Source organism: Artibeus jamaicensis, unplaced genomic scaffold (genome assembly GCF_021234435.1).
Source record: "Artibeus jamaicensis isolate MK-2021 breed Jamaican fruit bat unplaced genomic scaffold, CSHL_Jam_final contig_793, whole genome shotgun sequence".
Classification (NCBI taxonomy): Eukaryota; Metazoa; Chordata; class Mammalia; order Chiroptera; family Phyllostomidae; genus Artibeus; species Artibeus jamaicensis.
In genome coordinates this window covers 772,785-789,737 of record NW_026521975.1, presented here as the reverse complement: position 1 = coordinate 789,737, position 16,953 = coordinate 772,785, and the positions used below count along the sequence as shown (strand labels likewise).

The 16,953-nt window shown below is 38.8% G+C and overlaps 1 protein-coding gene across 11 annotated transcripts in view; it reads left to right on the top strand.

Annotated features, from left to right (window-relative positions):
- FRY (FRY microtubule binding protein) overlaps positions 1-16,953 on the top strand; it is a 540,321-nt gene that overhangs the window by 417,119 nt on the left and 106,249 nt on the right. For all 11 annotated transcript variants that reach the window (XR_008392915.1, XM_053672872.1, XM_053672873.1 and 8 more), the window contains 7 exons: positions 2,173-2,255; positions 6,283-6,433; positions 6,986-7,089; positions 7,826-8,011; positions 10,195-10,393; positions 12,861-12,982; positions 16,242-16,429. Coding sequence is in view for 10 of the 11 variants with exons in the window: in XM_053672872.1 (XP_053528847.1) it covers positions 2,173-2,255; positions 6,283-6,433; positions 6,986-7,089; positions 7,826-8,011; positions 10,195-10,393; positions 12,861-12,982; positions 16,242-16,429 (1,033 nt within the window). In the remaining variant the exon portion in view is untranslated. The remainder of the gene's footprint in view (positions 1-2,172; positions 2,256-6,282; positions 6,434-6,985; positions 7,090-7,825; positions 8,012-10,194; positions 10,394-12,860; positions 12,983-16,241; positions 16,430-16,953) is intronic.

The following is a 16,953-nucleotide window of genomic DNA, read 5'->3' as shown; positions in this document are numbered from 1 at the left end:
CTGTCAACTTTCACCCTTCAATCATTTAGCACTTGTATTTTTTTAAGTATTTTTTATGATTATGCTATTACAGTTTTCTCAATTTTTTCTCCCTTTATCCCCTCTCTGCCCTGCACCCCCAACCCTCCAGCATTCCCCCCCCTTAGTTTATGTCCGTGAGTTGTACATATAAGTTCTTTGATTTCTCTGTTTCCTATACCATTATTTATCTCTTCCTGTCTCTTTTATGCTTACTAATTGGCTTCTTCTTCCCTGTACCTTTTCTCTGCTATTCCTCCTTTCCCCCTCCCCACTGAAATCCCTCCATGCGATGTCCATTTCTTTGATTCTGCTCCTGTTCTAGTTGTTTGCTTAGATTTTGTTTTCATTGTTTTTCTTTTCTTTTGGGTTCATTTGTTGACAGTTGTGAGCTTGTTATCATTTTATTGTTCATATTTTTTATCTTCTTTTTTTTTAGATAAGTCTGTTTAACATTTCATATAATAATGGCTTGATGATGATGAACTCCTTTAACTTGACCTTATCTAGGAAGCACTTTATTCTGCCCTTCCATTCTAAATTATAGCTTTTCTGGATAGAGTAATCTTGGATGTAGGTCCTTGCCTTTCATGACTTGGAATACTTCTTTCCAGCCCCTTCTTGCCTTCAATGTTTGTTTAGAGAAATCAGCTGATAGTCTTATGGCACTCCTTTGTAGGTAACTCTCCCTTCCTCTTGATGCTTTTAGAATTCTCTCTATATATTTAATCTTGGGTAACTTAATGATGATGTATCTTGGTGTATTCCACCTTGGGTCCAACTTCTTTGGGACTCTCTGGGCTTCCAGAACTTCCTGGAAGTCTTTTTTCTTTGCCAGATTGGGAAAGTTTTCCTTCATTATTTTTTCAAGTAAGTTTTTAATTTTTTGCTGTTGTCCTTCTCCTTCTGGCATCCCTATAATTCAGATATTGATAGATATGATTGATTGATTGAATTCTATAATTCAGATATTGGAACATTGTTAGGTTGTCCCAGCAGTTCCTAAGTCTTTCTTCATGTTTTTGAATTCTTGTTTCTCCATTCTCGTTCCAGTTGGATGTTTATTTTCCCCTTTTGTTCCAAATTGCTGCTTTGAGTCTGGTTTCTTTCCTGTCACTGTTGGTACCCTGAATATTTTGCTTTATTTCATTTTGGTTATCTTTCATTTGTTTTCTCATCTTTCAACCAAGATCAGTCAGTTCTGTGAGCATTTTGATTACCAGGGCTTTAAATTCTCCATCAGATAGGTTGGCTGTCTCCTCATCATTTAGCTCCCTTTCTGAAGTTTTACTCTGTTATTTCATTTGGGCCATATTTCTTTGTCTCAGCATACCTGTTAAGTTGTAAGGGGGTGAGGCCTTAGCTATTCATCAGGGCTGGGCAACCCCCTCTTTGCTGCGCTGTGGGCTTATGTGGGAGCGGGGCCAGAGAGGGAACAATGGAGCCCACATACCCGTCTCTAGCCCACTTTCCAAAAAACTCTCCCGTGAAACTGGGAGTTTCTCCCACCACAGCAACTGTCATCGTCCACAGCAAGCTCTGAATCTCAGTTTCGCCTTCAGCCAGCCCCGCCCGCATGGTTCGCTGCCTCATGGCAAGTTCTTACTGGTCTGGTGGTTCTGTTTGATTGTTTCTTTAATTCCTTGGTTGTCAGAGTTCCATGCAGTTTGATTTCCTGGCACTTCTGGTTGTTTATTGATTTTAGATTAGTTGTTATTCTCCTTTTGGTTGTGCAAGGAATTGAAGGGTTTCTACCTACACCTCCATCTTGGCCAGAACTCTCAGTCAGCACTTATTTACTGACCACCCACCATCTGCCAGGCCACCGTGTGAATAAGGGATGTATATTATTCGGTATTACCCCATTTTCTTTCCAAACAAATGTTATAGTTCTCTAGTTCAATTCAAATATTAGACTTAAAATGTTTATCTGTTCTAGGTTTGAACTTGGGCTTAGGAGTAAAGGTGATCACTGGCCCTCTCTAGGGAAAAATAAATGTTTGAGGTGTAATTTTTATAGTTTTTCTTTAGGAAAAGCTTCATTGGAACTAGCTACCAAAAACTCAACCACTAAATAACAGGATGTGTTTACGAGAACAGCACATACCCATAACACACGTCAGTGTTTGATGATGGCTATTCTTGTATTTGAAGGTTTAGTAACGTCATCAGAGCCCACACTCGCCTGGAGTCAAGATACAGCAATAGCTCTGGAGGGTCATATGATGAGGATAAAAGTAAGTACCACCAGGCTGTGGGGTTTCAAGTGGAATCCAGATGGTTGGAGAATTAAACATGAAAATTTTGATTATTCTTATTCTAATTATAAAAGGAAGGCCATAAATATTAAATGACCACTTAATACCATTCACTATGCAGGAGCATAGAGTCAGCATCTGAAAAATAAGAAGTCAGACAATGGACAAATCAAAATTACAAAATTTCAATCTGCTACCCAAATCTGCATTTTTATATTTTTGGCATTTTTCCCCTGGTGATGTGGTTGGGGAAGAAATTGTCCCATTATAAAACCAATGTTGCAAAAGCGTAGTCTTGGTTGCCAAGTGAAAAACATGCTAAAACGTGATATATAATTGTCACAGACATTATTTGTTTCCTGGGAAGTTGACAAAAACCAAAATCAACACTTTCTTTGATTTTGTTAGAGCCCTGGATAGCATCCATAGATACTGATCAGGTAAAGAGTGTTATTTGGTCACTAGTCACAGAAATTCTGCAGTCAAAGACATTTAGGTATGCTAAGAAATTGGTAAAGTAACTGGTATAATTTATTTGTATACTTTGGTGAAAATCATAAATATGATGATATTTCATGTTTTAGATTCATTTTGTAAATCATTGTCTTGGGCCTTTGCAGCTGTTGTTTTAAAATGCTTTATTTTATGGGGAAATGTGTGGAGTGGGGTAAGAGCTAAGTAGTCCTGCTGCCCTCCCAGCTCAGCTGCCCTTCTCTACCTCTTACTACACAGAGAGGAAACTTTATGCCATTCGAAATACCAATGGGAGAATTGTCTAAAATCTATATATAACTATCAACCTCTAATTTACATAAAGTTACAGCTATGTCCATTTAAAACATTACTAGAACCATCAGTCTTAGGTAAAGTTATCTGTGTTTTCCTGTCTTCTGTGCCCCATCAGGGTCTGTGTCAGTACCATCCAACACCTGACAGACCTCGGGAGCTGAGTTCCAGGAGGGACTGGATTTACTGATGGGGAGAATAGCACCAAGAAATAGAGAGCTGTTGGTTCAAGAAAAGTCTGGTTACTGCAAAATACTTTGTAAACCAAAATTTGAATGCAGAAAAACTGAATCATGAAAACATTAAGCAGTCAAATACTTCCCCAGTATGTGGCAAGCATTGTGTGATAAAACATAACGCACTGTGGCTGCGAGTTTTATGTCAGGAATATCACTGCCACTTGATTCCTTTAAAGTGTATCTCTTAGTTCTGGGTATAGGACATAGAATTTGGTAAAAACACTATAACAAATATTTATTTTGTTTTCATCTGTGATGGTCATAGCTGCTTTTTAAAATTTCTCCTCATGGTGCCAAAATTGAGCTGGAAAAAAATGGCTTTTTGGATGTAGTTTTGATTGCTTTTTACAATTTTTAAAATTGGGCTCTTAGGCATAGAATTATAACTGGTAATTGCCTTCCAAAAGAAAGATTTAAATCTGATCTCACCAAACTGATTAGATATCTCAGTTGCTCTTGAGTCAACTGGCTTATAGACTTTCATACACATGCAAATTTCTTATTAGATTTTCAACATCTTAACTTGATTCAACCGATTATGCTTATACCCAAGATCCATACCACTATACTACAGATTTGTTTTCATAGTAACAAATCTTCATTTTTTGTTAATGATTCTATTCAACAAAAGGTCACAGAATAGGTATTTGATGATATATTCGATGGCTTTTTTGAAAACTGTTCACTCCATACTCAGATGAACTTCATTGTCAAGTACATATTTAGATTAGGTTCTTGAAATGTTGATTTACTACCTTTTAAAAAAATTGACTAACAATTAATATTCAACAAAGAGGGCAGTAACATAAAGTGGAGTAAAGATAGCCTCTTTAAAAAATGGTGTTGGGAGAACTGGACAGCTATGTGCAAAAAAATGAAACTTGAACACCGACTTACACCATACACCAAAATAAATTCAAGGTGGGTAAAAGACTTAAATACAAGCCATGAAACCATTAAAGTCCTAGAAGAGAACATAGGCAGGAAAATCTCAGATATTTCATGCAGCAACATTTTTACTGATATGTCCCTTAGAGCAAGGAATGTAAAGGAAAGAATAAACAAATGGGATCTTATCAAAATAAAAAGCTACTGCGTGGCTAAAGAAAACAGTATTAAATTAAAAAGACAACCAACTGTATGGTAAAACATATTTGCCAATGATACCTCAGACAAAGGTTTAATCTCCAAAATATACAAAGAATTTACACGACTTTACTCTAAGAAGACAACCAACCCAATTAAACAATGGGAAAAGGATTTAAACAGACACTTCTCTAAGGAGGACATACAGAGGATCCAGAGACACATGAAAAGATGCTCAATATCGCTAGCCGTCAGAGAGATGCAAATTAAAATCACAATGAGATATTACTTTACACAGGTCAGGATGGCTATCATAAACCAAGCAACAAACAACAAATGTTGGAGAGGTTGTGGAGAAAAGGGGACCCTAGTTCACTGTTGGTGGGATTGCAGACTGGTACAACCATTATGGAAAACAGGATGGAATTTTCTCAGAAAACTAAAAATGGACCTGCCTTTTGACCCAGCAATTCCACTGCTAGGATTATATTCTAAGAACCCTAAAACACCAATCTCAAAGATCCTATGCACCACAATGTTCACAGCAGCACAATTTACAATAGCCAAGAGCCGGAAGCAACCTAGGTGCCCATCAGTAAATGAATGGATAAAAAAAAATTGTGGTACATATACACAATGGAATTCTATGCAGCAGAGAGAAGGAAGGAGCTCCTACCCTTTGCAACAGCATGGATGGAACTGGAAAGCATTATGCTGAGTGAAATAAGCCAGGTGTTAAAAGACAAATGCCATATGATCTCACCTTCAACAGGAAGCTAAACCACAAAACAAACAAGCAAGCAAAATAAAAACAAAGAAACTGAAATAGAAAATGGGGACAGCGACCAGAGGGGAGAGGGGAGGGAATTTAAGGGGAAAAATGGGGAGGGATTTTGAGGAACAAGTATAAAGGACACAGGGACGAGAACTAAGAGGGGTAGAAATGGGAGGGAGGTGGGGAGCATGGGGCGGGATGGGCTGGGATGGGAGAAATAGACAGAAAACTGTACTTGAAAAATAGTTAGATAAAATTTTTAAAAACTAACTGAAAATGTTTTTTTTTAATTAGTAAATAAAAGGGTTCCTCTGGTCAATTATACCAAAATAAAGTAAAATAAAATAAGACATAAGATGTCTCTGGCTACTTTGTGGAACAGAGACTATAAAAGGGCAGAAGTATAAGGCAGAAGACAGTAAGGAGGCTATTCCCCAGTGTCCTGTGAGAGAGATGGTGGCTCAGACTCGGGTGCTAATGGTGGAGATGGGGGAAAGTGGTCTTATTGTAAATGTATTTTAAAGATGTGGAGGGTGGCTAGTCACTTAACCTCAGTTTCTCCTCTATAAAATAGGGATAATTCATACTTCTAATTGGGCTATTAATATGGGAAATGAGTAGGCCAGTGCCTGGCATAAAGTACTCTCTGTGCTAGTTCAAATGTCTCTATTTTTATTATTGTTACTGTCACCATCATCATCATAATTCTGAGTTGAATGTGAGCTGTGAGAGAGAAATCAGAAAAGACCTGAGGCTCCTGTCCTGAGCAAACTGGAAATATGAGGCTGTATTTTACTGAGATAGGGGAGATTAGAAAAAGAGAAAGTTTTCACAGTTATAGAAATTCATATGATTTAATGTTTTTCTTTTTGTGTATCTGTATTTTCTATTGCTCTATGACAAATAACTATAAATTAAACATTCAAAAAATAAAGTGATGAAAGAAACCTAATCAAGTAATTCTAACCCATTTGATTATATAATTCATACTCACCAAATTGAACAGTTAGAAAGTTATTTTTACAAGCATGAATTTGTAAGATTCTTTCTAAAAACACCAAGTAGGGAAAACAAAATTGTCTCCCTAAAAATAAAACATGCTGTCTTTCTCACCCTACAGATGACCCAATATCTCCCTACACAGGCTGGCTTTTAACTATCACAGAGACCAAACAGCCACAGCCCTTACCGATGCCTTCTACTGGGGGGTGCTGGGCCCCCCTAGTTGACTACCTCCCAGAGACCATCACCCCTCGGGGGCCACTCCACAGGTGAGCAGCCTATACAGGTAACAGGAAATGATGACTTAGTTTTAACTGAATTTTCTTCCTAGAAGAAGAGAGAAACCTATTCCAGGTCCCATCATATGAATAACCTTTGAAATCAGAATAACTTGGGTTACTTGAATTGCCTCTCTTAGCATTTTGGCAGAGTTTGTTAAAATATTACCAATGTACAACACTATCTTGTCACCCCTCCAATTTTTCTTCAATGTCAACTTGATATAGGTCTTCATTCTGTTACGCATTTTAGGTTTTAAACAACTGGAAGAGAGGAGCCTTGGCTTCTGTTTCTCTTCATCCTTCAGCCCTTATTATCTAGTGACAAGTAGACTCTCTTTTATGTGATTAGCTCAGCTGACACTCGTTCTTGTGGAGCTCCGTGCAATGTCAGAAGTTAAACTCCACTCCCTGGAAGGAGGGTCTTACATAGTTCTTCAGGAAGGTTTAAGTGTTGTATTTAGTTGTGACTTAATGATCTATACATACATGTATTTCCGTCCTCTGTAGAAGTTGCATTAGTTTTGTCATTTCATTGATTAGGTGCAATATTGCTGTGATTTTTATGACTGAGATGGTGGTGGATCACAGTGTAAGAGAAGACTGGGCTCTTCACCTGCCATTGTTACTTCATGCTGTCTTCTTAGGTAAGACTGGATCCTAGAGGCATTCTAGCCAATAGGTCCAAACTCTGTGGAGGTAATTTAGGGAGCTTTCCTTGTACATTGAAATCTGTGGTCCTCATTTAAAAATACTTAGCCTCTTCCACATTTCAGTGCCTTATTGTGACATCTGCTCTAAAATTTGAGGCAAGTTTGAAATTGTCCTATGACTATAACATGAATAGAGTGGCATCTCATTCATGCTATACCTATGAAGATATCCAACTCAAATTGGGCTTCTTTGAAGGTCCTTGGCTGGATGTGATCAATTTAAAGCCATCAGACATGTTTGATGCATAGAGAGAAAGAATCTAGAGCACAGTGCACTACAGTCTTTAACATACCCAAGATGCAGAGCAAAAATGGGAAGAGGACCAAACAGTCAGGGAGTTCATTTATGGAGAGATGAATGGAATTAGAATCTCTCAGTAACAGGCAGGGAGAGCCAAGGAAGAGAGCCCCAAGAAGGAGGATTGCTAACTATGCCAGCAGGTCAAGGGAAGGCCATCTATCAGCATTTTATGAGAACATTTGATTTAAGGAATAAAACATTTTATTTTCCCTAAGACCAAATTCTTTATGTTGGTAACATACACAATAACAAAGAACTAGACATTCTTTTAAGATGTTCTTCCCCCTAGGTATCTTGGAATGTTTATTATCCCTGGAATCTAAACAGACTTAAAATTTGTTTATACTAAGATTCTATATTTTGTTCCAGGTTTAGACCATTACCGGCCTGAAGTCTTTGAACACAGCAAAAATTTGCTTCTTCACCTCCTGATTACACTCTCCTGCAACAGCAATTTCCACTCCATCGCCTCTGTGCTCCTACAGACTCGGGAGATGGGGGAAACGAAGACTCTAACAGTTCAGCCAGCTTATCAACCTGAGTATCTCTACACAGGTAACAGAACGAGGTGTGGCTGAGAAAGGCCTGAGAGACGGTCACATATTCAGAGTTTACCAAAGGTGTCAGTGGAGCCTAAGTCACCTTCTGTAAGGCTCTTCCCCCAGTTATGCAGGTAATAAAACAGCAGCTCGGTAAACAGGCACCATTTCACTAGATGTTGACATGCTTCTCCAAGTCAAATATCAAGAAATGAAATATTTTCAAATATAGTTTTCTTCTGTGTTTCTGCTCTCACTAAATATGTTTCTATCAATACATTAAAAATTTAAATGTCCGTTGAACAAGAGCGTCAGTCTGGAGCCCCGAATGGTGAGAAGGCAGGGAGCAGCGGCCTACCCAGCGCCTTGAGAGTGTGTCATTGCCAAGGTGCCAGATATTTTACTTGTGTTCCTTCTGGTTTCTCTGAAGGATTTTTTTGATTTTTATTAAATGACTGACTTTTCTGGAAGGCCCTAATGAGTATAAATTTATTAAAAACCACTGCTGGTTTGAAACCAAACATTTTTTCTTAGAAATGAGATCAGAAAGCATTAGCTGAGTCAAAGCAATTACTCTGTTATATTCAGCTGTTCATGAAAACTTTTCCAAAAGGGTTGACCAGTGGTTCTCACTTGGAATCAGAGCACTTTAAATATCTTAAAATGAAGATGAAATAACAGAGTTCTGTGGCTACCTTTTTACCTAATTATTTTGTATATTACATTGGTATTGGATATGGTATGGTGTTTCATGTTACAATGTACTGTCTTTATAACCTTGAAATTGTACTTTTTATTCGTCACTGGTACTCAGCACTGCCTTGTCCTCTGAGAGATGTTAATTTAAGTTTTTGGAAAACAAATATGAAGTCATTAAGCCTAAGGTGGAAAAACCACTGACCTCTTCATTATTGAATATTTTCAAATATTTTTTCTGTATTATTATTGTTTTATTACAGGGTATTTATAGTGAACCACACATCACTTAATTGAAAATAATCCATCAATACCTTTCAGAGACAAAAAAAACTCTATTTTCTGTAGATATTTAGAGACTCTGAAGTGTTTTGGCAATTCTAACTCTTCAGAATAAAGATGTTTTCTGTTAAGCACATGCCTTTAGGCTGAGGAAATTATAATGTCTGTTAAGTTGTGTATCTCTGAGTACATCATTTTTTCTTCACTATCCCAGGGATGTAGCATCAATAGGTTTAGAGTGGAGATTTACAAAATGAAACACAGTATCCATAGGCAAGACAAACAATGAATAACTTGAATAACTGACTCTGTAGCACGCTTGAAATAGGTAGGTGCACAAAAGATTTGGGGAGAGTCTCTTCTTCATAAACATTTGTGTAATATTACTGAATGCCTTGTTTCAACTGTTGTTGATTTCAAATCCACACTAAGAACCTGTGATAGAAAATGTCTTTATCTTACCATAATGCACAACTGAGGTAAGAGAAGTCATATAAACTTCCTGAGATTGTACAATAAATGGAAGAGATGATATTCTGACCTAGGGCTTCTCTCTCCTAATTCACAATCTGTCAGATGCACCAGAACTATGTGCTTATTGTGACTTTTAAGTACAGGGAAATTGTGTATACATTTTGAAACCCACAACCCATCTAGAAATGTAGAATGTGAACCACATACAAAGTGGGAAAATATCAAAATATTTTCTTATACCATATGTCTCTGACTAACATGATACACACTTTGTTAAAATAAACATGCAAAAATATTTGTGATTCTGGACACATTAACTGAAAAGCAAGATGTATAAGTTATCATCCTTAAATGACTGGTAGCCTCAAAAATGGTGTCATTTCTCATGTCTAAGTAGTCTAATATCCAGGCATAATTTATTAACAGTAGCTAGGTCCAGATGTATAGTGGAACATTCATACACACACCACTTCTTTCGCAGTAAATCTCAATTAAAACCCTATAGTAGAAACTTATCTGACAATGCATAATGCCGTTATACTCCTATTGCCAAACCCACTCTGATCTGTGTAGCAGTGCAACTATTCCATAAACAAGGGTAGATTTTTTAGTCTGTTTTAATCATAGTCATAGCCAAAATCAAATGTTTTCTCTAAGAAATTGAGATACCCACACACTTCTGTATGCTCACACCGATCTCAGTACATGCCCTGACCAGCGTACTTCAACTGACCTCTTCTCAACCAGGTGGTTTTGACTTCCTGAGGGAGGACCAGTCGTCACCAGTGCCAGACTCAGGACTGAGCTCCAGTTCCACCTCCTCCAGCATCAGTCTGGGAGGCAGCAGCGGGAACCTCCCACAGATGACCCAAGAGGTAGAAGATGTGGACACAGCTGCTGAAACAGATGAGAAGGCCAACAAACTCATTGAGTTTCTGACGACCAGGTAAGGACAGCAAACAGACAAGCTACTGTTTTCAGGTCAGTTTTAAGAAAATGCCATTTTTAAAAACCACACAGATAGAAAAGTGAGCCCAGAGTTCAAGCAAAGTCCTGTTTTCTCTTCTAAATTGCGTCTGCTAGGCCCTGTGTATAAAGCTGACACTGGCAGAACTTGTCAAGATCTCACTGATGTCACCAGTGATGGCAAAGGGGAGCTTGTGTACAAGGGGGGACCCAAACAAACCCAAAATTTATTTTGAAAAAATCGTGTGTTTATTCTTACACATTTAAAGTTTAGTCACCATCAAAGTATTCTCCATTTGATGTGATACACCTATCAAGACCTTTTTTCCACTGCTCAAGTCAGTTTTGAACACATAAATTTTGATGCCTTTTAGTGCTTCTGCCATATTTTTTGTTTCACCTTGTCCATATCAGCAAAATGTTTCCCTTTGAGGATTTTTTTCATCTGGGAACACAAAAAAAAGTTGCTTGGGATGATATTGGATGCATAGGGGCCATGTCATTTTTGGTCAAAAACTGCTGAACACTCAGCACAGTGTGGGCAGGTATGTTTATAAATTACCCATCATGAATGCACAAACACACTGAAAGAGTCTTCAGAAAAAATTCATTGAAGCTGAATGCAGCCTCTCACAACAGTGCCAGCTGGTATACTGTACAGATGGGTTCCTAGAACACTCACCTAGCCAGGAAACCTGTATGTACTATCAGGGAAGGAACCAGATGAATAATAAATCAAAATCAAGAAAAAGTGAGAGCAATCTAATTTTTTAGGCCTTCTGTTATTCTAATGCACAATTTAGCTTCAGAATTTCTACTACTCCGAGGTCCAGTATTTGTATAACCGCATGCTCACCTCTGACTTGGATGTGCTGTTGTACCAGGAATCCAGTCTCGGTTTGCGTTATCTGATACCTCACATGATTTCTCTTTCTTCAACTAATGCATCAACTAATGAAAAAGAAAGCATTTTATTTCATCAGTTAATGATTCAGGGTATTCCATTTAACTATCAGCTCCATGCGAGATTCAATGTTCAGGAAACTTAGGAAGGGATTGATGGTACCCACACGCAGGAAGGTGCTTCAGACACCCGAATGCTCTATTGTCACCACTCACCATTTTCAACGCCATGTCTCGGGAGTTCTCACATCTTGCTCAATCTTATAATCATTTAAAAAACAAGTAGACAACAGAGGCTGTATTTTCAATTTGGTTCCACAGTATTTGGTGACCTGATGATGTAACCTAATAAAAACATTATCTCTCCAAATGCTGACATGTGAAAAATGAGTCTGTGTGTAAATCTATATTTTATTTACACCTTTACATTGTTTTATTTAACAAACACTTATGGAACATCTACTATGTGACAAACTATTCTGGTGAATTGAATGGTTTTCATTTTCTGATTAAATTATTGTGAGGTTTTGGTTTTGTGAGTAAAACAAGAAATATATCTCCAAAAAATTAGGTAGATCAGTTTTGCTTATGCTCTTAAGCCTTATAAGACTAAAATTCACCCCCAAATTAGTGACATTTTAAATATACATTTTTCAATGTTGGAGTTAAAAATTGCATAGGTGGTTTTCTGTGGGGGCAACTTTGCCTGCAAAGTCCCCCATCTGCCACGGATGAAAGTGAAACTACCAAGACATGCTCTGCTTGGGGAGGAGAGGTGGTCAGTCTGTCAGAGGAGAAGAACCAAGAGCCCCTTCCTCAATGGCTTTTATTGGGTTGTAATACACAGGAATACAGGTAAAGCTCATCAATCAATGTCAGGCAGCAAGGATCAAACAGTAGATAACATTTCAAAGAGATCTGAGGGCTTAGTCTGAGTCAGTGTCTGTCAGGTAAGGGGGTTGCAAAAACTTTGGGAGACATACTCATTTCCTGCTCGGACCCTTATCATATGAGTGAAAGCACTCTTGGCAAAGCAGCCTTCACGGGACTTTAGAAATTCTTTCTTATGCCAGATCACCCCAGATCCTACTCTAGCCCAGAAAGGGCTGCACTGCCTTCCCCATCATAGGTTTTTAGGCTTAAGTGGATTAGAGCCAGGAAGCACTTCTCCCAGAGGACATGGCAACTTGGGCTATGTCAGAATAGCCATGGGGTGAGGGTCCATCACTCCCTCTTTGTTGCAGCCCCCCAAGTCCTCCCTTGATGGCCTCCCAAGTGATTGTGTCTGACTGACCCCCCCTCAAGTGGTCTTACCTGCCTCTGACTAACCAACCAAGCACTGGGGGCAGGGGGATAAAGCAGAACCAACGTTGCTGCCAGAGACAAGCTTTGTCTCCTTAGTGGCTCGCATTCCAGAGGTCACTCACTCAGCCTTAGCCATGGGGAGCAGTTACAACTCCTGAAACCAGGCAGAGCAGTTACCAACAGTTTTCAAAATACAAGATGATAGTTCTGTTCTTGACATTGCGTGTGTTTTGTTTCAGGGCATTTGGTCCACTTTGGTGCCATGAAGACATCACACCCAAAAATCAAAATTCAAAGAGTGCTGAACAACTCACAAATTTTCTACGTCATGTTTTGTCTGTATTTAAAGATTCTAAATCAGGTACTTCATCCTGTTTCCCCAAATTTCTTCTACTTTCAGCATTTTCCTATAATCTAACTCATTCTTCCCCACATGGCTACACTATATAACTACACTAAATGTCACATATAGTATATATCAGACTTTATACTATATACAGGGGTGGGCAAAAGTAGGTTTATAGTTGCACATATGGACAGTTACCTCAGGCTGGTGTGGCTCAGTGGGTTCAGTGCCAGCCCCCAAACCAAAAGGTCGCTGATTCTATTCCCAGTCAGGGCACATGCCTGAGTTGAAGGCCATGTCCCCAGTTAGGAACAACTCGATCAGTGTATCTCTCACACATCAATGTTTCTTTCATCTCTCTCTTCCTCCCTTCCCCTGTCTCTAAAAATAAATAAAATCTAAAAATATATATATGAAAAAAGAAAAATACATAATGAAAGAATGAATAATAATATAAGAATAAATTATGTGTTTCATGTACTCACAACTGTAAACCTACTTTTGCCCACCTCATACCATACTATATACATATGATATGTGATATGTATGATATATGTCATATAAAGTTCTGAATTTGGCATCGATAGCAGAAGAATATTCATAGGGGAGTTTTGAAATTTGTTTCAGCTGTGCCTAACAAACTGATAATGTCATGTATACTCGCATTATATTCTATCTACTAATATCCCCAAAGTCACTGTTCTCTTCACATCATTACCTCTCTAGAACTAAACTGTGCCTATAATAATTTTATCCACAGAGGGCTATGAGAAATAAATCTTATTAATTGGTTGAGTATAGATGCAACTGTGAGAAATTGTCACTTTTGCAAATTGGTTTAAAAAACAAAATTTTGTGATAAAATGGTTTTGACTTTAAAAATAGTTGTTAACATTTCCTGTGCCAATGACCATTGAGTTTTATTAACCCAGTGTGATTCTTAGTTAGACAATAAGAGCATTATAATATTGAAGGCATTAGGTAAATTGCATTTGGATTCAACTTGGCTTGAGCTCATGTGTGGTGAAATTTAAATGTGGCTTTTCAGCCCAATGCAATGACTGTTCTACCTTTGCCACACACCTGGCGGGACGTACATTCACTGTGGTTCACTGGTTCCCCAGCTGCTCTGATAATTAGCATGTGTCACAAGTTGAAACATTCCAGATTAGCTGCATCTCTTTGTGTTATCAGAGGATACTTACTTAAGAAACAAAAATAACAATACACAGAAATAGGGAAATCATTCCAGAAATAGCACGGTCTAGACTTCTAGTCTTGCATTTCCCCTTTGGAATTTCTTTGAAGTGTGAAGACATCTTCTGAGTCATTTAATAAAAGGACTCCCCCCACTTAAAAGTCACTTAAAATTGTACATAGTCCAAAGGAAGAAATTTACTGTTATGTGTGAACTATTTAGTTGCCTAAAAATCTTAATTGTACGAAGTTAATAAAAAGGTAAAAAACATATGAATGCCTTACACTATATTCTCAGCAGGTGTGGGTATCTTTTCATACCTTACCCAAGATATTTTTACCCACTACAGTATCATTTCCATTGTTGCTTTCTGCCTGTTTCCACTACAGCATGATACAGTGTATTCCTGGAAACACCTGTACTAGTTAGGGTAACATAGCTGCTGAAACAAGTAACTCCCAGAGCTCAAACACTGAATACAGTCAGTTATTTCCGGGTCAGACAACAGCTGGGTGGAGGCTGACCAGGCAACTTTCCATCTGGTGCTTAGAGACCCTGCAATCCTGTAGCTCTGCTGTCACCTGGCTCAGAGGTCCCTGCTGGGCAACAGGAAGAGAATGAGCTGGGAGAGCATTACTTGGAGGAACTCACGCACTAGGCCTTTGTGGTATCCAATGTTTCTTTCCACATCCCACTGGCAGAACTTAGGCACAAGGTCCCACCAAACTGCAAGGAAGCCCAGGAGACACAGGTTTGCTGTGTAGCAGGGGAGATGCCACACATTAAAGAGCTTTTCTTAAGGGCCACTGTCATATGGAGGTGGAGTCTGCAGTCCTCCCAGTAGAGTCCTAGTCTTCAGCTCATAATGATATAAATAAAGTTTTGTTCACTAACCCTACATATAAAATGTTTAAGTACGAAAACATGTTTTGAAAAACAAAATAAAAACATATTGAACAATTTTGAAACGTGACCCGTTCACAAGTTGTTGATGTGCCTGCCTGGGTTTCATCCTGCATTTAGCACTCTGGGTTTGCCTGAGTCCATTTCCCAGGACCCTCCATTCACTCTGCAGGAACATTTTCATATCATCGACATGTCCCTAAGGTCGAGCAGCCAAGTGCAACTAAAGAATAACACTGAATTATTCCTCCTGATCCACTTTCACGTCACCACCAGATGTGCCGCAGAGCCCTCCAGGTCAAAGAGACGATCGAAAATCACTGTTTACACCACGTCCTCTGACCCTTGTAGCCTGGTTTCCTCCCTGCAGAGAGGCGCAGCCAGTGAAAAGCATAACAGCCCAGACTTCGCTTATGGGCTTCTCACATTCTTATTTCCCTCTGGTCAGATGCTTTTCTGATGACTGAGATTCCTTCCATGTTATTGGGAGGAATAAACACATATTTATTCTGGTGAAGGTTAATCCACAGCTGCCTTCTCTGCAGTGTCTACGTTTTCATATCTGTACATTTATAAGCCATTCTGAGGAGCAGAGACTTGGGTCCAGGCCTTGGTTGTGTTTAGAATTGACTGGATTCACTTCTTCTACATACAGAAGTGCTCAGAACATTTGTTTTTTAACAAGCTGTCTTATAAAAAATAAAAGGAGTAAGACTATCCCATTTAAAAAGTAGCACAGGAAAATATTGTAGAGAACTAAAAAGGTGGTAAATAGGAATATACTTGTAAGCACATGTGTGTCTAAGCACTTTACTTAGCACTTTAAAGTTCTTGAATATTCACAAAAATTCTGTGAAATGAATGCTAGTATTCAAAAATTAAAGGTAAGGAAACAGGTGCACAGAGAATAAGTCTTTTTCCCAGAGTCTGAAAACTTCTAGTTCAAAACCAGGACCACCTTTCTCCAACACTTCTGAATATTTCTACTACACTGTATTCCGTAAGATATATTAAAATTTGTGTATTTGGTTCTTATTTTTATTGTTAATTTTTACATAAGTACTGCTAGGAGATAGCCCTGTGCAGTGAGCCTGTTTCAAACGTTTGGATAAATGTTGCCCCAGACTTTGCAGAGTGGCAGCTGACCTGCTTTCTGGCCTCTTGCTGCTGTAGGCTTCCGTCTGGAGCAGCACCTGAGTGAGGTTGCATTGCAGACAGCCCTCGCAAGCTCTTCAAGGCACTATGCCTGTCGGTCCTTCCAGATATTCCGGGCCATCAAACAACCTCTGTCAGCGCATGCCTTGTCTGACCTTCTCTCAAGATTGGTGGAGGTGATTGGGGAACATGGCGATGAGATTCAGGTAGGAAAGGAAAAACCACCAAACGCATCCTTTTTCTCTCACTTTAGAGAGAAGGAATTAACAGCTTTCTCAGACCCTTGTCTCTCTTGCCTAGTTTTCTGGCCTTTCGGATATGTACAGTTCATTAAAAAATTTTAGAGGTTGACTTTTATATTTACAAAAGTCATTCCCAGAAGTTTCGTTCTAGAATCTCCACAGATATTGTCTGTCTTATTCAAGCTAACAACTGAACATTCTTGGATGAGTCTTCTTTGTTGTTTTGTTGTTGAACGCTCTTCTTTGAGTTGTCTCTGGTGGTTTTGGTGGAGGATAGGAAAATACCGTTTTGTCTTTTTGCCTCTAACTTAGTTGTGCAATCTCCCCACCAAGAGAAGGGATCTCCATCGTATCTGTGCAAAGCACTAATTACCCTTCTCTGCATGGTCAGCCTTCAGAAAATTGGGAAGAGCTGAAGAAATAAGGGAGAGAGTAGATGCCACAAGACCTTGTAGGTAGAGCCCAGAGACTGGGTACCTGGGCAGGTT